The sequence below is a fragment of the Phyllobates terribilis genome, unplaced genomic scaffold, assembly GCF_046119375.1.
Source record: "Phyllobates terribilis strain yellow unplaced genomic scaffold, ASM4611937v1 Scaffold_12__6_contigs__length_324123572, whole genome shotgun sequence".
Taxonomy (NCBI): domain Eukaryota; kingdom Metazoa; phylum Chordata; class Amphibia; order Anura; family Dendrobatidae; genus Phyllobates; species Phyllobates terribilis.
In genome coordinates this window covers 113,815,680-113,840,315 of record NW_027362772.1, presented here as the reverse complement: position 1 = coordinate 113,840,315, position 24,636 = coordinate 113,815,680, and the positions used below count along the sequence as shown (strand labels likewise).

General features: G+C 42.9%; 1 protein-coding gene across 4 annotated transcripts in view; it reads right to left on the bottom strand.

Annotated features, from left to right (window-relative positions):
• Positions 1-24,187, bottom strand: part of LOC141172247 (C-Jun-amino-terminal kinase-interacting protein 3-like) — a 394,188-nt gene extending 370,001 nt beyond the window's left edge. For all 4 annotated transcript variants that reach the window (XM_073656238.1, XM_073656235.1, XM_073656236.1 and 1 more), the window contains exon 1: positions 23,404-24,187. In XM_073656238.1, coding sequence (XP_073512339.1) covers positions 23,404-23,715 — 312 coding nt within the window. In that variant the 5' untranslated portion in view covers positions 23,716-24,187. The remainder of the gene's footprint in view (positions 1-23,403) is intronic.
• Positions 24,188-24,636: the final 449 nt, after the last annotated feature.

Sequence of the window (24,636 nt, the reverse complement as noted above, 5' to 3'; positions counted from 1 at the left end):
GTTTTAATTTTTTTTTTTTTTTTTTTTTTTTTTTTTTAATTGTACGCTCAGTCCTCGAATCCCTCGTCTCCTGAAAAAAAAAGTTAAATAAAAAACAACCATATCCCTCACCTGTACGCCGTCATGACATAGTCCACGATTACCGCCATCATGAATGTCCCTCGGCGATCAGGGTCACTTCTACAGCAGTGACATCAGCAATCACTGATGTCACTGCTGTAGAAGACAGCAATGTAAAATCACTCCTGCCAGTGTACATTGCTGCTGCAGGAGTGAGGTCACTGGGGTTCATCAGCTGAAGATTAGCTGATAAGCTCTGTTGACCTCATTACCAGTACTGGTGGGAACATTCTTGAAAATGTTTCCATGCAGCACAGATGCATTAAAGTGAGGTCACGTGAACTCCCAGCTGATATTCAGCTGAGAACTCACGTGTCCGCAGGTCCTGGCAGCGCAATACACTGCTGGGAGTGAGCACGCTCCCGGTAGTGTACAGCTGGCCGCTGACCTGATAAGAACGCCGGGGACCGAGGACCAGGAGGACACCGGGGGGTGCCGGACAGGTGAGTATAGTTTTTTTTCACTTTTTTTTTGTTTTGTTTTTTACCGCGAGTGGTTTCCGGCTCGGCTGAGGAGACTACTGCTCCCCTCAGCCGTGCCGCTCTCGCTGTTATCAGCGGGAGCAGAAATCAGATGAGAGGAGTAGTACTCTTCCTCTGCCGACCCGGGTACCACTTCTATGTGAGTTTCCACAGCATTTCACCGCCCATTGGCTTTAATTGAAACGCAGCAAATCCGCAGGTATAAATATTACACCTGCGAATTTTCTGCGTTTCAATTAAAGTCAATGGGCAGGAACGCTGCATAGAAATGACATGTTGCCTTTTGTTTTTCCGCAATGTAAATCCTGAGCGGAAGTTTCCGCATCATATGCACAGCACATCAGGACTGCCATTGCAATAGCTGGCAGAGCAATTACCAAGCATTTTCGTGGCGAAAAACCGCTGCGAAAACACATTAAAAACGCTACGTGTGCACTTAACCTTAGTAATATTTTGCATACAAATATTGGCCCCTCAAAAGGACCTTGACAAGTGAATTGACCTCTAAAAAGTCCCTGAAGGTTTCTAGAAATTGGAAAAATTGATGCTGATCAAAACATTAACTAAATATTAGCTATTTTGTGAGGCTTAACTATTTTATGGGCAGACACATTAAAAGTTTGAAAAGGAGCACATTTTTTTTTTCCAAAATTTCTTTGTAAATGTCAGGGTGTTTTGTAGTATGTTCAAAACAAAGTAAAATTTACTTACACAAGAAAAAAAATGGAAAAAGATTATATACCGTAATGTAAGGCCTCATTGAGATATCAGTAAATTTTTGTTTCTAAGTAAGAAAACAGTCAGAGTTTCGCAAGTGTATTGATTTAACAAAAATACACGAATGAAAAAAAATAAAACTGCAGAGCTTCACCCACTCATCGCAATTTTAATCAGTGACAGCACACAGATTACAAGCTGATGCCATCCATGTGCCGTCTGTGATTTTCATGAACACATAGATTTGTATGGGTAATTTTGATCCATGACATGGATAAACTGACCTCTCCACGATTTCTTCTTTTTTTTTTGCAAACACGAGGTCTGCAAAAAAAGAAAAACAGAACAAAAAACACGTGAACAGCTCCATGGACTAAAAGGCTACACTCCAACGATGAGCGTGTGTTGATTTTTTATGCTGTTTATTTTAGAAAAAAAATGCAAGTAACCAATTTTACGTAATGGGCACAGAAATTTTGCAGAAAATATGCAACATCAAAAACTCATTGTGGGAATGCAGCCTAGTGGGTACAAGACAATAAGACATGTATGCAATTCACGGATATCTGACCGAGGCCTAAGAACCACAGACGTTCTAAAATGATTGTTACGTGAAAAAGGCCTGCAACGGATTAAATATAGTAGGATCTATTATCCACGGGGCTGTGGAGTCAGTAAGCCAAACCTTCGACTCCCGACTTCTCAATTTCCATGACACCGACTCCAACTCCCTCATACATGGCTCATGTTTAAAGTGATCAATTTCTCAGCTAAAAGTCTAGACCAGGGGTTCTCAAACTGCGGCCCGCGGAGGATTTTTATCCGGCCCGCCGGGCTGTGGGCGGAGGAGAGCGGTGTCAGCACCCGCTCCCTCCCGCTCGTTCAGGGCCCCGGCAGCCGGATACTTACCTCTCCCCGTGCCTCCGCAGATCCGCTGTCTTCCTGGTGCGCGCTCCCTTTGACGTGTCAGGTCAGAGGGTGCGGTGACGTCTTTACACCGCGCCCTACCCTGAGCCATCACAGGCAGCGCAGAGCGGGGCGACGCTGGAGTACAGACCTGAGCAGCGGCAGCAGGTGAGGAGGAGGGAGGCGAGTATTGCATTTTTTTTTTTTTTTTAATGTATGGAGGCATGGGGCATTATATGGGGGGTGACATGCTGCATGGGGCATTATAGGGGGGGGTGACATCCTGAATGGGGCATTATAACGACTGGGGAGTGATATCCTGCGTGGCGCATTATATGGGGTGGTGACATCCTGAAAGGGGCATTATAACGACAGGGGAGTGACATCCTGCATGGGGCATTATATGGGGGGGGGGGTGACATCCTGCATGGGGCATTATATGGGGGTGTGACATCCTTCATGGGGCATTAGAAAGACAGGGGAGTGATATCTTGCATGGGGCATTATATGGTGGGAGAAAGGGACATCCTGCATGGGGCATTATATGGGGGGTGACATCCTGCATGGGGCATTATAAGGGGGAAATAGCCTGCCTATTGAGGACCTATGCTGCCTATTGGGGACATTTACCTCCCCATTGAGGACCTATGCTGCCTATTGGGGACATTTACCTCCCCATTGAGGACCTATGCTGCCTATTGGGGACATTTACCTCCCCATTGAGGACCTATGCTGCCTATTGGGGACATTTACCTCCCCATTGAGGACCTATGCTGCCTATTGGGGACATTTACCTCCCCATTGAGGACCTATGCTGCCTATTGGGGACATTTACCTGCCTATTGAAATACCGGTTTATTTAACTTTACTTGTTCTTCATTTTAAATATTGTATTTGTTCCTGTATTGTTTTTTTTTTACATCAAAATAAGATATGTGCAGTGTGCATAGGAATTTGTTCATAGTTTTTAAAAAAAAAAACTATTCCGGCCCTCCAATGGTCTGAGGGACCGTGAACTGGCCACCAGTTTAAAAAGTTTGAGGACCCCTGGTCTAGACCCTTAGATCAGGAATAGGACATTTCATAACTTTCCCAAATTCTTATGAAAAAAATATTCCTCACAAACTGCATAGAACTACTGTACCCAATTTATTATATATTTTAGGAGTCGGAGTCAGTCCATTTTATACCGACTCCACAGCCCCGGTTATCCAGAGGGACCCATGCTCAAAAAACTGATTATGTATAGTATACTTTATTGGACTCTGTAGTCTACTATATTACTCCATATTTTGGGGTAGTATATTGAGGTACACAAGAGCTTTCTAAGCACACTTTCCAAACCTACATTACAAACGCAATGTGAATAGGGCCTTAGTGGGAGTCCATTGGGGCAGTCGGATTGTCCCCAAATGCAGGATCACACTGGCACTATTTATTTTGAGTGTTTTACACAGACACCAATACATTGTAATGGCATTGATAGAACCTCTGCAGGACATGAAGGCCTCCCGGCTGAGAATGATGGTGAATTGGCAGGATCTTCTGGGAAGATAAGCTCTACAGAAACTTGTACGCTACTGCAGGACAATCTGAAGTCACACAATCCAACCCCAATATATAAAAAGTTGTAAAGAAGGGGAGTATTTTTAAGCACATCAATTACTGGTAAAGCTGTGTGACAAGCAATATGGTTGATCAGCTCAGAAAAAGATGTTACACAGCTTTCCAAGACCCCTTGAAGAGCAACTCAGTATAGATATTTCATTATAAGTTCTCTGTACCCTGTACACCGGCCATCCAGGATTCCAAGAAGCTGGGTGACGAGCCTCATCAGAGCTGAATGCTGACCGTAATGGATGCAGCAACGCATGGCTATACAGGAATGTAATAAACTTCAAGACGACACAAGAACGTCTTCATTTTTTTTTTTTTTTAACGCTCAAATGGAAGGTAAGGCTCTGTTCACATGTTGATATTCCTCTTACATTTGTCTATTATGTCTTAATAAGACAAAGGTAAAAGGAATAAGCTTAGTGTGCAGCCCTGTCTCTTACAGACGCAGAGAAGCCCCACTGATTTGTATGGAGTCCAGTTGCTTTCCGTTGTTTACTTTTAGAACGGATCGACATACTGGACTTTTTTTTCTGTTCACAAAATATTAAAAAAAAAAAAAAAAAAATTGAACGCAGACCTCCCCCATATAAATCAATGGAGGTCACTGCTTCAGATGACGCAGGACTTCACAGGATGCCAATTCTGTTAAGAATGGATACACGGAACAGACAAACTGAAAAAAAATACACAGACCTGAACATAACAGTGGCTTGCGAAAGTACTCTCCACCCTTGCCATTTTTCGTGCTTTGCAACCTCACAACCTGGAATTTCATTGTTTTTTTGGTGGGGGGTTTTGAGGGTTTGCATCAGTTCATGTAAATAACATGCCTACTATTGTGAACTTTAGGTTTTCTTTTTATTGTGAAGCAAACAACAAGTAGGACAAAATAACTAAACTTCAGTGTGTATAACTTTACCCCTCTAAAGTCAGTACTTTGTAGAACCTTCTTTTACGGCAATTACAGCTGCAAGTCATTTTCGATAAGTCTGTATGAGCTTTCCACATCTTACCACTGGAATTTTTGCCCATTCCTCAAGGCAAAACTGCTCCAGCTCCTTCCAGTTAGATTGCCGTTTCCTCTGGTGAACAATCTTAAAGTCTGACCACAGATTCTCAATTGGATTAAGGTCTGGACTTTGATTAGGTCACTCCAAAACATTGACATATTGCCCCTTAATCCGCTCAAGTGTTGCTTTAGGTCATTGTCTTATTGGAAGGTGAATCTCAATCCCAGTCTCAAATCATTTACAGACAACCAGGTTTTGCTCAAGAATATCCCTGTAGGTCACACCATCCATCTTCCCTGTCCCCGCTGCCAAAAAACATCCCCACAGCACGATGCTGCCCCCAGCATGTTTCACTGTTGGGGGATGTTGTTGTTAGGGTGATGGGCTGTGTTGGTTTGTCACCAGACATAGAATTTACCTAGGTGGTCAAGAAGTTAAATTTTGGTCTCCTCTGACCACAGCACCTTCCTCCATACATTTGGGGAGTCTGCCACATGTCTGTTGGCAAACTGAAAATGAGCCTTAAACACAAAAATTTTAAGTAAAGGCTTTTTCTCTGCCCACTCTTCCATATTGGCCACCTCTATGGAATATACAGCTTATTGTGGTCATATGGACAGATACTCCAGTCTCGGTTGGGAACTCTGTAGCTGCTTCAGGGTTACCTTTGGACTCTATGATGCCTCTCAAATTAATGCCTTCCTTGTCCCTGCAGAGAGTTTTGGTGAGCGGCCCTTTCTTGGCAGGTTTGTTGTGGAACCATGAGCCTTCCATTTAATAATGGATTTGATGGTGCTCCAGGGGGATCATCAGAGACTGGAATATATGTATATATTTTTTTTTTAATATATAACCCAACCCTGACTTGTACTTCTCAACAACTTTGTCCCTGACTTGTTAAAAAGATCTCCTTGGTCTTCATGGTGCTGCTTGGTTAGTGGTACCTCTTACTTAATGGTGTTTCAGCCTCTGTGGCCTTTCAGAAAAGGTGTGAATATACTGACAGACCATGTGACAGATTGCACACAGGTGGACTTCCTTTCACTAAAGCATGTGACTTATGAAGGCAATTGCTTGCACCAAAAAAATTTTAGGGGCTTAATCGCAAAAGGGGTCAATACATATGCCAATTTTTGATTATTTGATCCCATAAACTCAATTTATGCCTATATTTTTCTCTCACTTCACGTCACCAATTTAGAATATTTAGTGCTCATACATCACACACAAATCAGATTGCAAAAATATTTAAAACACAGGTTGTAATGCAACAATATAGGTAAAAAGCAAAGGGGGTGAATACTTTCGCAAGTCACTGTACCTTAAAGGTAATCTGTCAGCAGGATTAACCCTCATAAGCCATCTATATGGATAGGCAAGTCATGGGAAGCTGAATAAAATGATGCCCTCATGTCTGTGATCTGATGTCTTGTTCCAGATAAATCCACCAGTGTTTGACAGTCTGCTTTCCTGATCTACATGTCTATCATTACATGTCTCACATTGTTATCGCCAACTTTTATTTAAAATAGACTCTGGAAGCAGTTTCGCATTCAAATCTGATTCCCGCCATAAATCTTAACAGCTCATTTACATATTAAGAAAAACTTATATATCCCTGGAATAAAACAATGGATCATAGATATTAAGGTAACATTGAATTCATCTTCTTGTGACCTGTGTGCCCATATAGATGGCTTGGGAGGATTGACTTTACTGGAAGATTCAGTTTACACGGACCGCCGCTAAGTTTTTACTGATCGGCAGTCATTTAAATGCCTGTTTACACAGGCAGACCAAAGTAAATGATGAGCACTGAGCGATCTACACTAGATCGCTCAGTGCTCATAAGCTTTAATTGTTCTTGGCAGCGTGATTCCTGTTTACACAAGACTGTGCACCGCCAACATTGATAATCTTTTGTGCTGCATAAAAGATAAATTTCGTCAGTCTGTTTACATTGCCAGATAATGATGAAAATCATTTGACAACACTTGTTCACGATGATCTTGCAGTGTAAATGCCCCTAAGGGCACAGTCAGATGGCCATATAACATGGACGATGACCGCATTTAAATGCTCGGAAAGGCCAGAGGCTCTCCTGACCTTAGATTGACACCCACATAGAAATACACACTTTCACGCTCGGGCAGGAGAGCTGCCGGCCAGTCTGAGCTTTGTGATCGTCAGTGTTATACTGACTGCGTCCTTAACTTCCCCACTTGTATAGTAATTGTCCCTGTCTGTCTCTCTAGGTTATCCTTTATCCTGGCCTATCAAGAGAACAAGTATCCTGTACCTACTATTAGAATAAGGTTACTTGCAGCAATGTTGTAGCCTGAGATTTAACCTGGACCACTGCTAGAGGGAAACCACACCTAGTATCCATTTAATGGTACAGAACTGCCAAAATTAAAAAAATAAAAACAGCTAGGGAATGTAATATGTTTCACGAATGTCAAGTAAAAAATATAACCCTTCCAGACGGAAGTGTATTGTTTCCCCGAGTCCAATCATTCCAGATATTTAAAAAATAAAAAAGAACAGCGGGAATTTTTGATTCACAGATATTTTCCTTTCTTTTGTTTTGTACCCTGCTTGTGAACAATAGCTAAATAGTCACCAGTCCCACCAATATCATTCCATTTCATAGAAGACATTTGAAGCTGTACACATAAATGGCGTAATACTATTTTTGAAGTTATTAAATTACTTTTACCCTTTTCTAACAAGAGTAATACTTTTAGATGATTATTTTGTGCTGTTATGTAAATGTCTGAATTGTAGAGTTTGGTAGCAAAGCTGTAATTTTGTAAGATATCCTTGATACAGAGGCATATCCCCTTTTTACAATTCACAACTGTCCTTTTAGACATTATCCACAGGTCGGGGAGGGGTGGGGGGGCTCAGAGGAGTTTAACTTACATTGTTAGAACATCTAATCGATCTGCATAATTGGTCCTTCTGTTTCGCGACTCAACAAGCTAGCTGGCCTGGGACAATATGTAAATCAGCATATTAGCAAACATCAGTGTTTCATGACCCTCAGTCCCTGTCACCAGAGATAACAGACCAGAAGTTGCAGTAAATATCAACTCAAGTGTAAACATTCAGGCTCAGTATGAGTGGCCCCATGAACTGCGGTGACCTCAATTAGATCAATGTTAGCACCGTGAGTGCAGCTCAGTGTGTCCTGGATTCATGAATGAGCGGTCGCATCTTGCCACTACTTAGCCATGAAGTCCAGATATATCAGAGATGGATTACGAAGTGGGACATGTAATACAAGGTGGGAATTTGTGTGGTTTTTTTTTTTTTTGTTTGTTGTTTTTTTAAATTGGACACTAATAAATAGGTAAACGAGGATGGGGTGTGTTTATATCAAATAAGGAGTCCTTTTTTTTTTTTTTTTTTAAATAATTAAAAAAAGGACTATATTCGGGCAATGTATTTTTTTAAAATATGACTATGGGGTTAGTAATGGGGGTGTCTTATAGATGCCACTCCATTACTAACCTATGGGTTTGATGCCGGCGGCCATAAAATAGCTGATATCAACCCCAATTCTATTACCTCAGTTGCCACCACACCAGGGCAAATGGGAAGAGCAAATCTAAGAGCCAGAATTGGCGCATCCTATTGATGTGTCATTTCTGGGCCCTCTGAGGGCTGATGTTAATTAGCCTGCGAGGGGGGACAATATCCATGGCCCCTTCTCTGGCTATTAATATCAGCCCACAGTTGTCTGTTTAGCCTTTGCTGGCTAGAATTTATAGGGGACCCTACATCATTTTTTTCTAGGGTACACCTTTAAAAAAAAAAAAAAACAGTAAAGGATAACCAAACAGCTTTGAGCTGTTATTAAAAACCTGGGAATATGTAGGGCTAATGGCCCCTTTCTCTTGCTAGTAATATCAGCCACCAGCAGGCGGCTTTTCCCTCTGCTGGTTATGAAAATTATGCGGGAGCCCATGCAGTTTTTTTTGTTTTTTTTATTCTTTATTTTACACAAAATGTACACAGCGGGTGCTGAATACAACTCCCATCATTTTCGCCTGCTCTTGATGTGAGCTGCTATCAGCACCCGGTGCCTGGGAACAGCACGAATTGTGCTGGCTTTTCTCAGGCGCTGGTACGCGTCATACTGATGCAGCACACGAATGGCACACGTATTTAACACACTGATACAGATATCTCCGGTATTGGTTTTTCCAGTCCTGGAAATATCAGGACGTGTGAAAGAGCCTTTATACAGCCTGCATCCTCGGCTAAAAGCAGCGAGTAGACCTGCACCGATCACTGCTGCTTTACCCCCTAAATTCCGCCATCAATCTCTGACAGCACCCTCTTCCTTTCCCCCATTACGTGCTTGTGAGATACCAATGTGGAAGCCAGTAGCCCCTATGAAATGATTACAGCGATACCAAACATTTACAGGATTTTTAATTATTCTTGTGGTTAAAAAATAAAATTTGCCAACATTCTCTGAGAAACAGGAGCATATTTTTCTATTTTCATAGTGGTATAGAAGCCTGCTTTTTCAGCATCTCGCTGGGGTTTTTGTTGATAGCATTTTATGTTGTTTATAACATTTTGTCCATGTTTTATTTTATTTTTTTTGCATTTTTCCAGAGAGGTGCTCCACGAAGCTCCACTGCAGTCCATGTTCCCAAGCACCTGTGAATAGCGGTCACTTTACTGCTATTCACCGTCGCAAGATTCGAGGAACATTGACTACGGTGGACCTGCGTGGTAACATTTTGGGTAATAAATTGGTGAATGAGGGACTCTTGTTTTTTTTAGGTATCCTTTTCTGGGCTACTTCAGATTCAGTGGATTACTGCAGACCTGCATGTGCTTTTTTTTTTTTTTTTTTTTTTTCCCAATAGCTTGGTGAACGAGGGATAGTGTGGGGAAGACTTTACTCAAATAGTGTTTTTTTCTGTGTGTTTTTATGTTTATTTATTTTTTATTACCAGGTTAGTAATGGGGGTGTCTTATAGACACCGTTCCATTACTAACTCCAGGGGTTGATGACAGCTGTGATTTTTGACAAATCACAGCTGTCATCAACCCCAACTACCACTGCCCTATTTGCCACCGGGGCAGGGCAATCGGTAACAGCCGGGCAAAGGGCCAGATGGCGCATCTCATGTGACACGCCAATTCTGGGGTGGCTGCGGTCTGGTATTTTTAGGGTTTAAAGGGCCCAATAACTAGGGACCTTCCCAGCCTGGTAATATAAGCCCCCAGAAATCTGCTTTACCTTGGCTGGCTATCAAAAATAGGAGGGGGGGGGGCTTTTTTTTTTTTTTTTTTTTTAATTATTTGTTTGGTTAAACAAGGATAAAAACACCTGCGTAAAAGCACATGCGTTGTAACTGAGGATTTACCGCATCTAATGCAAGTCTATGGGGAAATTCCGTACAGTAGACCCAGCATCTCGGCAAGAGAAATTGACATGTTGTGGCTCAGAAACCCGCACTGCAGGTAATTTTACGCAGCATATAAAAGCATAGTGGGCATGGAATTTTTATTAATCCCATCCACTGTGCTTGTACTGTACAACGTAGCATTTTGGACCAAGCGAAAATATGCTGCATCCAGAATGCTAGTATTACAGATTGTGGGTACGCAGCTTTAGGCAACGGCCCCCCTATCAGTGCTTGGTCAGTATTTTTTCTCAGGAGTGAAAGCCAAAACCAGGAGTGGGTGATTAATGCAGAATTGATGCACTTGTTACTATTATACCTTTTCTCTGATTGTTCCTCACCTGGTTTTGGCTCCAACTCCTGAGAAAAAATACTGACTGAATACTGATAGTGGGGCTGTGGCCTTAGACTGAATCAGTGAGCTCTAACAGACCACCATAGCCTGGTCATCCGATGACCTCAGGGTATCATGGCAACGATTGGCACCCGTGATTTCGATCCTGTTAAAGGGGGTATTTTAAGCCCTTTTAACCACTTCGATACCAGTCGCGATTGACAGCAATATTTAAAGGGGTTAATCAGCCACGATCAGTTCCAAAACAGTCCGGTGCTGATGCCACAGCGTATCAGCTGCCATGTACAGCCATCACCCGCCAGTTTTGCGGCCGTGGTTGGAGCTATTCAGTTATTTCTGTTCCCCTTAGGGTATTGTGCACATGATCCAGACAAGCAGTGCTTTGGACGCAGCATATTTCATGCTGCGTCCAAAGCGCTGCGTTCTATTGAACGCAGGTGAGTCAGAATTTGTTCATTGAACCATGCAGATTCACCAAATTCAATACATTGCACTGATCAGATTTCTCTTGCGAAGACTAGCGACTCCGCATGAGAAATTGACCTGCTGCGGTCTTGAAAGACGCGCCACATGTTCGTGTCCGTGAGTGATAGGCAGGCACAGATGAACGCATAGCGGACATAGGATTTCTACAAATCCCATCCACTATGCTGTAACATCTGGCTGCTGCATAAGCATGCAGCATCAAACCTGCAGCAGCTCCTGATCATGTGCACATACCCTTAACGACCGCCGTTTTAACATGTATTGTCAGTCGTTAAGGGGTTATAGCTGGCTTTATACTTTCAAGTTTGACAGTCTAAAGTAGTCGTGAGTTTCCTTAGAGCATTTTAGGCATGTTTTTTATAGCAGTGTGCAGCAAAAATTACCTGCCAACATGATATTTTTGGTCAGATTAAAATAGTATTTTTTTTCCTCTTCATATTTCAGTGGTTAAGTTTAGAACTTTGTAAAAATGAACAAAAAAAAAAATTAGTTTTCGCCATTTTCTGAGCGTCAAATTTTTATTGTTCTGTCGATGGAGATGTATTATCTATACTATTATTTATGACACTTCTTTTGCTAGGCAAACTTCCATCGTTTCTATTGGTACCATTTTGGGGGTGCATACAACACTTGATCAGTTTTTCTTTGCCATTTCTGGGAGAAGTGGGGGATATTGAAGAACAGCAAGTCTGACATTAGGTATTTTTTGCCTTTCAGCAGTTTACCATGCAGATGAAGTAATTTTTTATAAACTGGACTTTTGTTGATGTGGTGATAGCAAATATGCTTATTTTTTTTTTAGTTGCTTTATGTGTTAGGAAAAAAAAGGGACATTCAAACTATATAAAATAAAAAAAATGTATCCCCCCTCAGGGAACTTGAACCTGCAATAGTTTGACTGTTTATAGCATATATTGTAAGGCTATGTACGCACGATCAGGATTAGAAGCAGAAATTTCGCAGCGTTTCTGCATCTCCTTGGCAAGAAATTCTGCGCGTTTTTGTAGATCAATGAATGCTTCTTGGAGTTAAATAAAGTTATTTAGTGGGACTTTGCTTAAACCCTTGGATTACTATCAGAACTGGGGTGAGTATATCGGTTAATTTAAATGATTAAAGAAGGTGTCTGTTGTATTTCAAATAAAGTGCTAGTTCCGTGTCTCTGTGTCAATTTAACTCTTTACTTTAATTAGGTTTGGTCATGAAATGGTCTGATTGACACCTTGTCATAACCAAACAAACGAGCTAGGTGTCAGCTGATCCCATTCACCCAATCTTCAATAGTATTTCTATTCATGTAATTTATGTGGCAGCTGTGAGATGCTATTTTTAGCCTGGGAAGGTGCCATTTGCAAACATAGTCCCTGGATATACAGTACAGACCAAAAGTTTGGACTCCCCTTCTCATTTAAAGATTTTTCGGTATTTTCATGACAATGAAAATTGTACATTCACACTGAAGGCATCAAAACTATGAATTAACACATGTGGAATTATATACTTAACAAAAAAGTGTGAAACAACTGAAAATATGTCTTATATTCTAGGTTCTTCAAAGTAGCCACCTTTTGCTTTGATGACGGCTTTGCACACTCTTGGCATTCTCTTGATGAGCTTCAAGAGGTAGTCACCGGAAATGGTTTTCACTTCACAGGTGTGCCCTGTCAGGTTTAATAAGTGGGATTTCTTGCCTTATAAATAGGGTTGGGACCATCAGTTGTGTTGTGCAGAAGTCTGGTGGATACACAGCTGATAGTCCTACTGAATAGACTGTTAGAATTTGTATTATGGCAGGAAAAAAGCAGCTAATTAAAGAAAAACGAGTGGCCATCATTACTTTAAGAAATGAAGGTCAGTCAGTCCGAAAAATTGGGCAAACTTTGAATGTATCCCCAAATGCAGTTGCAAAAACCATCAAGCGCTACAAAGAAACTGGCTCACATGAGGACCGCCCCAGGAAAGGAAGACCAAGAGTCACCTCTGCTTCTGAGGATAAGTTTATCCGAGTCACCAGCCTCAGAAATCGCAGGTTAACAGCAGCTCAGATTAGAGACGAGGTCAATGCCACACATAGTTCTAGCAGCAGACACATCGCTACAACAACTGTTAAGAGGAGACTTTGTGCAGCAGGCCTTCATGGTAAAATAGCTGCTAGGAAACCACTGCTAAAAACAGGCAACAAGCAGAAGAGACTTGTTTGGGCTAAAGAACACAAGGAATGGACATCAGACCAGTGGAAATCTGTGCTTTAGTCTGATGAGTCCAAATTTGAGATCTTTGGTTCCAACCACCGTGTCTTTGTGCGACGCAGAAAAGGTGAACGGATGGACTCTACATGCCTGGTTCCCACCGTGAAGCATGGAGGAGGAGGTGTGATGGTGTGGGGGTGTTTTGCTGGTGACACTGTTGGGGATTTATTCAAAATTGAAGGCATACTGAACCAGCATGGCTACCACAGCATATTGTAGCAGCATGCTATTCCATCCGGTTTGCGTTTAGTTGGACCATCATTTATTTTTCAACAGGACAATGACCCCAAACACACCTCCAGGCTGTGTAAGGGCTATTTGACCAAGAGGATGAGTGATGGGGGGCTACGCTAGATGACCTGGCCTCCACAGTCGCTAGACCTGAAGCCAATAGAGATGGTTTGGGGGTGAGCTGGACAGCAAAGTGAAGGCAAACGGCCAACAAGTGCTAAGCCTCTCTGGGAACTCCTTCAAGACTGTTGGAAGACCATTTCCGGTGACTACCTCTTAAAGCTGATCAAGAGAATGCCAAGAGTGTGCAAAGCAGTCATCAAAGCAAAAGGTGGCTACTTTGAAGAACCTAGAATATAAGACATATTTTCAGTTGTTTCACACTTTTTTGTTAAGTATATAATTCCACATGTGTTAATTCATAGTTTTGATGCCTTCAGTGTGAATGTACAATTTTCATAGTCATGAAAATACAGAAAATCTTTAAATGAGAACGTGTCCAAACTTTTGGTCTGTACTGTACCTAACAGCTCACAGCTGGTTCGTTAGCTGCTACGTCCCCCAGATCAGCACTCAGCAGTGCTTTGGATGCAGCAAATTTTTGTTCTAATGCCGCACTTTTGTTGTCAGTAAATGTGAATCCACCACATACAATGACACTTCAGTCAAAATTTGAAGCGGAGACTAGCGTGTCTGCTACAGAAATTGACATGCTGCAGGTGAGTTTGAGTTCGTGGCCACGATCAGGAGCCGCTGCAGGTTTGAGCTGCAGGTTTATACAGCGTCAAACCCGAAGCATCCAGATGTTACAAGGATGGGATTTCTAGAAATCCCATGTCCACTATGCGTGCATCTGAGGCTGCTGATAACCCGTGGACACTGACATGCGGCGCGCCTTTCAGGACCGTAGCATGTCAAGTTCTCTTGCGGAGTCGCTAGTTTCCACATTTGACCACTAGAATATATTGAATGCGGTAAATACGCATAGTTCAGTGGATTTACCTGCGTTCAATAAAATGCAACGCTTTGGACGCAGCAAAAATATGCGTCCAAAGCGCTGCTACGTCCGGATAGTGGGCACAGAGGCTAAAAAAAAAAAAAAAAAAAGGCGTGGGCCCCCCTATAAAATCTAACCAGAAAAGGCTATACAGACAGCTATGGGCTGATATTAATAGCCAGGGAAGGGGCCATGAATACTAGCCCCCTCCGCGGCTATTAATATCATCCCTCAGCAGTCCCAGAAATGGCGCATCCATAAGATGTGCCAAATCTGGCGCTTAGCCTCCGCTCTTCCCACTGCCATGTAGCGGTAGCGAGTGGGGTAATGGGGTTAGGGTTCACGTCAGCTTTGTATTGGCTGCTAATGTGAAGCCCAGGTTAGTAATGGAGGGCGTAGTAAAATGGTCGCCGCTTTTTCAATAAATACACGGCCAGAATAAAGTATTTTAATAAAATAAAAAACATACGTTTTTTTTAAAAAAAAATTTTTTATTGTACTGGGTTTGTGAAGCCATCGATCTTCTGAAAAAAAAAAAGCAAAGAAACAACCATATTCCTCACCTGTCCGCCGTCACGACGCAGTCTACGTACTGCTAACGATTGTCCCACGGCAATACGGGTCACTTCTATAGCAATTACTGATGTCACTCCTGTCTGTGTACATTGCTGCTGCAGGAGTGAGGTCACTGGTGTTCAGCAGCAGTCCCCGGTGAGCTCTCACCACCATCACCCTGGGAACATTATTCAGAATGCTCCCACAGGGAGGTCACGTGAGCGATCAGCTGATCGCTCACGTGACCGCAGGTCCCGGAAGCACAGTATACTGCTGGGAGCGAGTGCGCTCCCTGCAGTATACTGCTGGCCGCCGGAGCAAAGCATGTGACGCCATGCGCGCCCTGCCATGCGCGGCTCACACAGTGAGAGTGTCAGCAGCAGAGTGGGACAGCGCTGGAGGAGAGGATGTAAGTATGATTATTTTTTTTTTGTGGGCAGGATGGGGGCTCAAGGGGTGCAAGGCATACCAGGATGGGGGCTCAAGGGGTGCCATACATACCAGAATGGGGGCTCAAGGGGTGCCATGAAAACTAAGATGGTAGATCAAAGGGTGCTATGCATTCCAGGATGGGGATGAGGGCCAAGTAAACCAGGAAGGAGGGGCCATACATAGCAGGACGGAGGATATTAACAGAATTGGGGGACATTACCCCAATACCAGGGTCAGCAGCAGACTCCCTCCCCTATAACAGGGCATCATGATCACATTTTTTGCTATTTTCCTCCTCTAAAACCTATAGTCCGAAAAATACGGTATATAGCGAATTTAATGGGTTATTCTCTTAATCATAAAATTGTAAAGTGCTTGTAGAAACATGCAACTTTTCAAGTTATTTATACATAAAAATTCTCTCCACTCTAAAGAACAGAGTGATTTTAACCCCTTAGTGACCAATAGACGTCTTTTTACTGACCTGAGATATAAGAGACTAGCATTCCCTGACAGGTGATAATCCTGTAGCTGTCAGCTGTACACTATAGCTGACAAATTGCTGCATCAGCCGCCATCAGTGTGGACACCTAACATGCATGTTTAACCCCTTAGATTCTGCTGTCAATAGTTAACAGAGTGTGGCGGTTCCCCGTTTAACCTCATCGGCACTTTGAGATCTTGATTGTGTGGTCCTGATGTTTGCCATGGCAGTTAATGGCCAAATAATGGCCTTACAGGCTGCCGGTTATAGCGGCCTGTACAGAAGTTATCAAAATTTAGGTGGTAAAAATAAACTCTCTCATTCTTGTCATGCCACTTTCCATTACTTCCTGAAAAGAACCAGAAGGGTTAATGAACTACCTGAAAGCAATTTTAAATATGTTGAGGGGTGCAGTTTTTAAAATGGTATGACTTATATGTTGGAAACTACACAGGACCCCCAAAGTCACTTCAAATCTGAACAGGTCCCTATAAAAATAAGTTTTGTAAATTTCCTTGAACAAATTACTGCTACATTTATAAACTTTCTAAAATGCTAACAAATAAAACACTTTACAAATGGTGCTGATGTAAAGCAGACATGAGGGAAATGTTATTTATTAATGTTTTTGTGTGGTATGACTATTGGGATTAAAGGATTAGTCAAAGTTTGAAAATTGTAATTTCTAAAACATTTTTGTCAAATTTCTGATATTTTTATAAATAAACGCAAAACATAATAACCTACATTTACCATTATTATAAAGTATCATGTGTCACAAAAAAAACAGTCTCAAAATCAATGGGATATGTTGAAGCATTCCAGAGATATAACTACATAAAGTGACACCGGTCAGATTTTAAAAAATATATCATGGATCCTAGGTATTTTCTGTGCTCTACATTTTTTCATAGACGCATTCAATGGAATTGGCAAATTTGATACACAAATTGGATCAAAATCAGTCATCCATCTTTACTTTTTATTTGCGGATGGTTTGCCAAAAAGAAGGGCATATCAGAGAGGCCCATAGACCATACATACTTTTATTTTTAATGGAGGAAAAAAGGGCAGGTTCAAACCCGCATTTTTTCCGCTTGACGTTCCCTCGCAATCCAATAAAGGGGGAATCCTATCACTTACCTAGTCTCAACATGGTGCCAAACCGGACTAAATAAACTTTGAGGCTTCGCGGCGACTTCGGCCTCATCGCCATTCACGCAACCAACGCTTGTTACATTGCAGGACGATAAAAGTTAATAATGGGATTGCATAGCCACCCCAAGTCACAATATGACCCCATTCACTTGTATTGTGCTGCGATACAGCAACAACACATAGGGGACTTTGGTCAAGCGACAGGTGTCGTAGCCGTAAAGCTTCAGTCTTATGACTCGTTCAGACCAGCAGGTTTCTGGTCAGTGTGCTGCCTGTGTGCAATGGACAGCACAATGACCAATAATGACTTATGTGCGCATGAGAGATTTTGCAGCATGCACTCTTCTAGAATTGGACTAGAATTCTGCATGAAACATCAGGCAGTTACTTTACCTCGTAATGTGCTGAAAAAAAATTCTAAGTGGAGAAATGATGTAAAAACTGCAATCCCATCATTGTTCTATGGGCTTTGTGTTTACAGCATTCAGTGTGGGGTAAAATGGCTTGACAACATGCAGGTCAGTACAATTACGGAGATATCAAAGTTTCACACTATATTTAACTAGTTTTAACAAAACCTGAGCTAATAAGAAAAATATAAAAAAAAACTTTGTGCTGCCATTTTCTTAGAGCCATAATTTTTTTTTGACTGTCGATTGAGCTGTTAGAGGGCTTGTTTTTAATATGATAATTCATTTTTCAATGGTCCAATTTTGGGTTACATACAAAAATATTTAGATTTGAGAGTCCTCAGTGGTTGATACCTTTTAATGGCTAACTGAAAAGATGGTAACAAATTGCAAGCTTTCCAGACTACGCAGGTCTTTTCATCAGGCTAGTTAAAAGGTATCAACCACTGAGGACTCTCAAATCTAAATATTTTTCTATCTACTGGCTAACAGTGTACAAGAATATGGGTTACATACAATGATTTAATCACTTGCATTTTGGTGAGAGAGGGGTGATGAAAAAGAAAGCATTACTTATGTTTCGGTTCTTCTGTACTGTTTTATATCATGGTTTCCAAAGTCCAGCATGTAGCAATTAAAAAAAAAAAAACAGAAAAAAGCTTGGCCTGACTGTCAATCAGCCTGGGGGAAAAAAAAAATTGTACATGTGAACAAGCGAAAAACGAATGCATCCATGTGCTATCCCTTAAAATAAATAAGATAACACACTTTTGTGAACAATGCACATGTGAATAAGGCCTAAAGAGGCGCCAAGTGGTCATGCTGCTCCTGTTACTTGTACAAACACATGGGAAACCATAGCGGTCACATGGGACAAAAAGTTATCGCAGGAAACACTGAGAAATGCATGGTAGCTCTAAGAGCAGGGAAAGTAACCACAGGTAGGCATTCTTGCGGATACTTTTTGATTTGCTGCGGTTATTTTCCACCATACATTTTTCCTTTTTTTTTTTTTTTTTTTTTTTTTTAATACAGCTACAGTGTTTATACCAGTTTTTACCCAATGAAATCAAAGAAGTTTGCGGCAAATAAAAAAAAAAAAAAAAAAGTATTAACAACATGGAGATTTAACACTGTCATTTTCTAGTAGAAAAAAAAAACTATCAATAATGCTAATCTAAAGCTGGATTCAGGCGGAGGTATTTCATGGTCTGCATAAGGACTGCAATGCTTGAGCCACGTCCACATTTTCAGTATTTGTAAGTGTGGCGTCCCTGCGGGTCCAGTCGCCACAGAGGTACTGCATTTCAGCCAGAGGTGTGGTACCCCACTCTCGGGTAAGGAGGGAGCACTACCCGGGACCCACACACCCACATCCAACACCACATCACTCCAGGAGGGAAGGGCGAGATTGCTCCTGAGGGAGAGCACAGTCCCTGTCCCTGTCTGGAGGAGGGAACTAGGTAGAGGAGGTGGATGGAGGAAGTAGTTTAGGGGAGCACACAAGGGAGGACTGAAGGTACATGGGGACCACGTAGAGTGACAGTTAGTGACGTGGGTCACATTACAGACAGTACATTACAGACAGTATAAAAAAACAGGTAGAAACATCTAGAAGCGCCCACTGAGTGAGGACCGTTGAGGAGTAGGGTCCAGACAGAGTGAGGGCCCAGTCAGAGGGGCCCAGTAGGAGAACGAGAGGAGTGAGGGAGTCAGAGAAGGGCTCCAGAGACAGAGAAGGGATCTTAGGGGCACAGGAAGTGCGGAGTCCACCCGTGCACCCGAATTTGCGCCGACAGTAGTCGGGAGAAGGGATCAGGTCGCAGTAGGGGACCGGCTCCAGACTAGTGGAGAACTGCAAGACTCAGCTAGCAAACTGGAGGCTGCAGTACCTCTAAGTGCCGTAGCCAAAACCACACACATTCGCTGAAAAGGTGGCCATATAGGACATCGCTCGACAAGGCCAGCGTCCACTGGCTCAGGACACTGTGTGTGAGGCGCAGGGCAGGAGGGCGAGAGCCAGCACAGAGAGAGACGACCCGGGAAAGGTACACAAGAAGGGGGTACCGATCAAGTGCACCCAAGTTATCTGAGAGTTGGCTAGATCACTTCCCCGGAGGACACAGGACTCGGTGGGCTGTTATAACCTGGCAGTAGCAACCTGAAACATCATAAGAACTGTGAGTAAAAATTTGAAGACTGCACCCCGCTGTGTCCTTGACTTAACTGCTGCGTCACCTGCCTTGCACTACACCAACAACAAAGCTAACTCTTTAACTGCTCTGGGGCCTAGCTCTACCTGTGGAGAGCTGAACCATCTCTGCTGCGTCACCAACGGCCCCAGTGGATCTGAACAGCAGGCGGCCACCTATAGCCGCATACTACGGGTGGCGTCAAGAAACTTTATCCCCAAAACTTTATTCCCCTCTGTTACTGACCACTAGGGGCCACAGACCGGGGTCACGCCACTGTGACTATCCTAAAAGAACCGACCGGTCCAGCGCCGAGTACTCCACGGCCCCAGGAGGCGCATCATAAGCCAAAACCAGGAGTGGAAGAGTCAGAGGAAACACGGGCAAAACTTCAGCATTTTCAACCCACTCTTGGTATTGTCTTACAAATACTGAAAGTGTAAGGTTATGTTCCCACGATGATCTTTTTGGTGAGTTATTGAAGTTGCAAGTTTTCTGCACCATTTCTGCACCCATTAAGATACGTTACTTGCATGTTTTCAAAAACTCACCAAAAACTCATTGCGGGAAGATAGCCTAAAAATGGCCTGATCGTGGGTCTCCCAACCAGAGCTTGTAACCTTAGACACTGTTCCCACAATGAGCTTTTGGTGTTGCAGATTTTCTGCCCCCAATAGGCCACGTTCAGTATTTGGGGAGTATTTTAACTCAGTATTTGTAAGCCAAAACCAAGAGTGGGTATAAAATGCAGAAGTGGTGACGTGTTTCTATTATACTAATCCTCTGATTGTTCCACTCCTGATTTTGCTTACTAATACTAAACGTGTGAACGTGGCCTTAAAGGGGTTTGTCCACAAATAAAAGTTAATTATAATCAATAGATCTTGGAATAATAATAATTTCCACAATTGGATGTGATTGAATAAAATGTTCCTGCTTCTGAGATAATCTTATAAATGTGCCCCTACTGTGTAATGAATGTATCCGACTGTACAGGAACATGATCTGATCATACCACAGCTCCTGGGCATCTAGGAGAAGAAAAAGTATACAGACATTACAGCACGGGATCACAAATCATTCTTTCTTTGAAGTAAAACACTGTTTAACCCCTTCACGCCGCAGCCCTTTTCAGTGTTTTGTGCTTTTGTTTTCTGCTCCATTCTTCCCAGAGTCATAACTTTTTTATTTTTCGGTCAATATGGCCATGTGAGGGCTTGTTTTTTGTGGGACGAGTTGTGCTTTTGAACGCCACCATTGGCTTTACCATATCATGTACTGGAAGAAAGGGAAAAAAATTCCAAGTGCAGTGAAAATGCAAAAAAAAGTGAAATTCCACAATTGTTTTTTTACCATGTTCACTAAATGCTAAAACTGACCTGTCATTATGATTCTCCAGGTCATTAAGAGTTCGTAGACACCAAACATGTATAGGTTCTTTTTTATTTGAGTGGTGACAAAAAAATCCAAAGTTTGTTTTAAAAAAAAAATAAATAAAAAATGGTGCCATTTTCTGAGAACTGTAGCGTCTCCACTTTTCACGATCTGGGGCCAGGTGAGGGTTTATTTTTTGCACGCTGAGCTGAAGTTTTTATTGATACCATTTTGGTGTAGATACAATCTATTGATCGTCTGTTATTGCATTTTATTGCAATGTTGTGGCGACCAAAAAAACGCAATTCTGGAGTTGATTTTTTTATCATTACGCCGTTTACCGATCTAAATTAATTCTTTTTTAATATTGATAGATCGGGCGATTCTGAACGCGGCGATACCAAATATGTGTATATTTGAATTTTTTTATTGTTTTATTTTGAATGGGGCGAAAGGGGGGTGATTTAAACTTATATTTTTTAAAACATTTTTTTCTACTTTTTACTTGCTTCAATAGTCTCCTTAGGAGCCTTTTAGCTAAGACGAGTCTGTGCTACAGTAAATTTATCACAAACACGAGCCATGTATGAGGGAGTCAGAGTTGGAGTTGGTGTCAGGGAAACTGAGGAGTCGGGAGGTTTGGCTTACCGACTGGACAGCCCTGGGCGGAGCCAACAACGAGCTTCCCGGAAGCGCGAGTTCAATGCGGCTGTCAAGAGATTGGCAGCAGCATTTAACTAGTTAACAGCCGCGGGTGGATCGCGATTCCACCCGCGGCTGTTGCGGGCACATGACAGCTGTATAGATCAGCTGTCATGTGCCCAGAAATGTGTGGGTCCCGCACCAAAGGGGGGTACACGGCATGCGCCGTATATGTACGGCGCTGTAGTAAAGGAGTTAAAAACTCGCAGAGAAAATGTTTTACCTTACAGAAATAATCAGCTGCACACCCGTGCTGTAATGTCTGTATAATGACGTTTTATTCCTCCCCCGCCCAGGAGCTGCGGTATGATCAGACCATGTCCCTGCACGGTCAGACACAGACATTAAACAGCAGGGGCACATTTATAAGATTATATCAGCACAGGAACATTTTATTTAAAACACATCCAAATGTGGAACTTGTTATTATTCCAAGATCTATTCATTAAAATGAACTTTTGTTTGTGGGAAAACCCCTTTAAGCTGTGTGCGCACGATGGGACAAATGAATAGAAAAAGGGCAGTACCGTAAGGAGTAAGGTGAAGGTGAGGGCGATGGTAGCGCTCACCTGTAAGGATGGTGTAAGGACAGTACACCTGGAGAAGTCTGATGTGCCGTAGCTGCAGCCCGACGGCTGGAGGAGAGTATCATCTAAATAACAGATTGGCAAAGTGGAGATGACCATGATGTGCAGGCTGTGCTCATGGAAAGTAGAAGATCCGGAGGCTATAAACATTTGGCTTTTTACCTTGATTAAGGCACTGGCCCGCATCGCCTCTTTTCCGTGAGGCCACACATCATTATAATCTCCACAATGAGATTTTTATGCTGCGTATTTTTGGAATGTGCACGGACCCATAGAATAACATGGGTACGAGTGCTATTCGTCAAAACCAGGGATAGCACTTGTCCTATTAAAATGGTCATGTACAGGAGTCATTACATGAAGCCATCATAGGCCGGATTGTTGATTCATACAGACCTCATTATAGCCAATGTTATTCAATAAGCCATCCTATGACCAATTTATTTTTTTTAATACATGGACTGAACGTCTGAGTGACAAATTGTACCATGCACTAGTCCAGTCCATATTCCGGTTAAGACTCGACTATAAAAGTATATGGATGCACTAAAAAAAACAGATCCCATACAGAGTAGCAATATTGTATCTGATTTTATGGACACATAGGAATTATTCACATAGAAAACTAATTGGTCTTGTTGAAACACAAAAGCTATGTGGCGGTCACATAGATGGCATACAAATGGAAAAGGTATATGCTCTGAAGGAAAATCGGGCAATTTTTTTATAGACTAGATCTTAACCGTTTCACCGCTGTCGTCAACACGTCCCGCGAAAACACAGAGAAATGTGCGCCTGCCAACAATGTGATCAGAGGACGAGTGAGCGACTGGCAAACACCATTAGGTGGGGCAAATAAGGAGACCATTCAGCCAATGATCGGCCTTATAACGTGCGCTCATCTTACCTCTTCTGCTCGCTTGCGCCCATCTCGCTCCCTCTCATACTGGATCAGCAGTCTCTGCTTATCTTCCTGTACCATCTCCAGCTGGTCCTCCTTCTCTCTGGCACGGGTACATGTAGTTGCCAGGCTTTCAAGTACAGAGACCATTAAGGGCATCAGGCCAGTAACCGCCTCTTGTCCATAGGAGCCCACCAGTTTCTCTAGCTCAGAATAAATGCTCCCAGCCATGGTGGTGACCACCTCATCATACACCTCCATGGGGGTCCTGCTCTCTGCCTCATCCCCAAAAATCTCCTCTATGTTTTCATCCATCATGAGCTATCCACAAGCCTAGAAGGGTCTCCCCACACGTGCTGACATGTCACACAGCCTGCGGCCAGGCTGGACCACCTATACACTGGACCACCTATACCCTGCACACTATATACACAGGTGAGACAGTCACTGCAGAAGCTACTGACGAGTCAGGTGTCAGCCTGCACACAGGGAAGCAGCAGCAGATGCGTCTTCCTGATCACTCACTTCCTTCCTCTCTGATTACCAGCTCTTGTGAGTGACTACCCGATGTCTTCCATAGCTCGGCCCTCCCCCACCTCAGTAATTCACAAACTTCTCGGTCATCTCATTGCCCGGGTCCTAACCTTATGCAGCTGTCCGCAGGGGGACACTAAAGTCTGAAGCCTGCGAGCAGCTGCCAACTACATGTACCGCGGTGTAAGTTACAGGCAGCCGTAAGGAATGGTGAAAGGAGGGGGCGAGGCTTCCAAACTGAAGGACAGCGGGAGAGACCAATAAGCACACAGAGTGCAAGGCAGTCAGCCAATAGGAAGTGTCGCCGGGATGAACCAAACGGCTTCCTGATCTTTGCAGTCTCTGTGCCAGGTGCTGGGGGAGTAAGGGACACCTTCTGCGATGGTCATGTGACTGTGCCATCACGTGACTTGACGAGGCTGGGGAGCTCGTGTTCTAAGGCCAGGACCCCACTATTAGTATTTGATCAGTATTTTTTCTCAGGAGTGGAAGCCAAAACCAGGCGAGGAACTATCAGAGAAAAGGTATAATAGAAACAAGTCACCAATTCTGCATTTATCACCCACTCCTGGTTTTGGCTCCCACTCCTGAGAAAAAATACTGACCGAATACTGACCGAATACTGATAGTGGGGCCGTGGCCTAAATGTCATTTTGCCCTGACTCAGAGATCATGCAGCTGATGTGGTGAGAACACTGTGGCCAG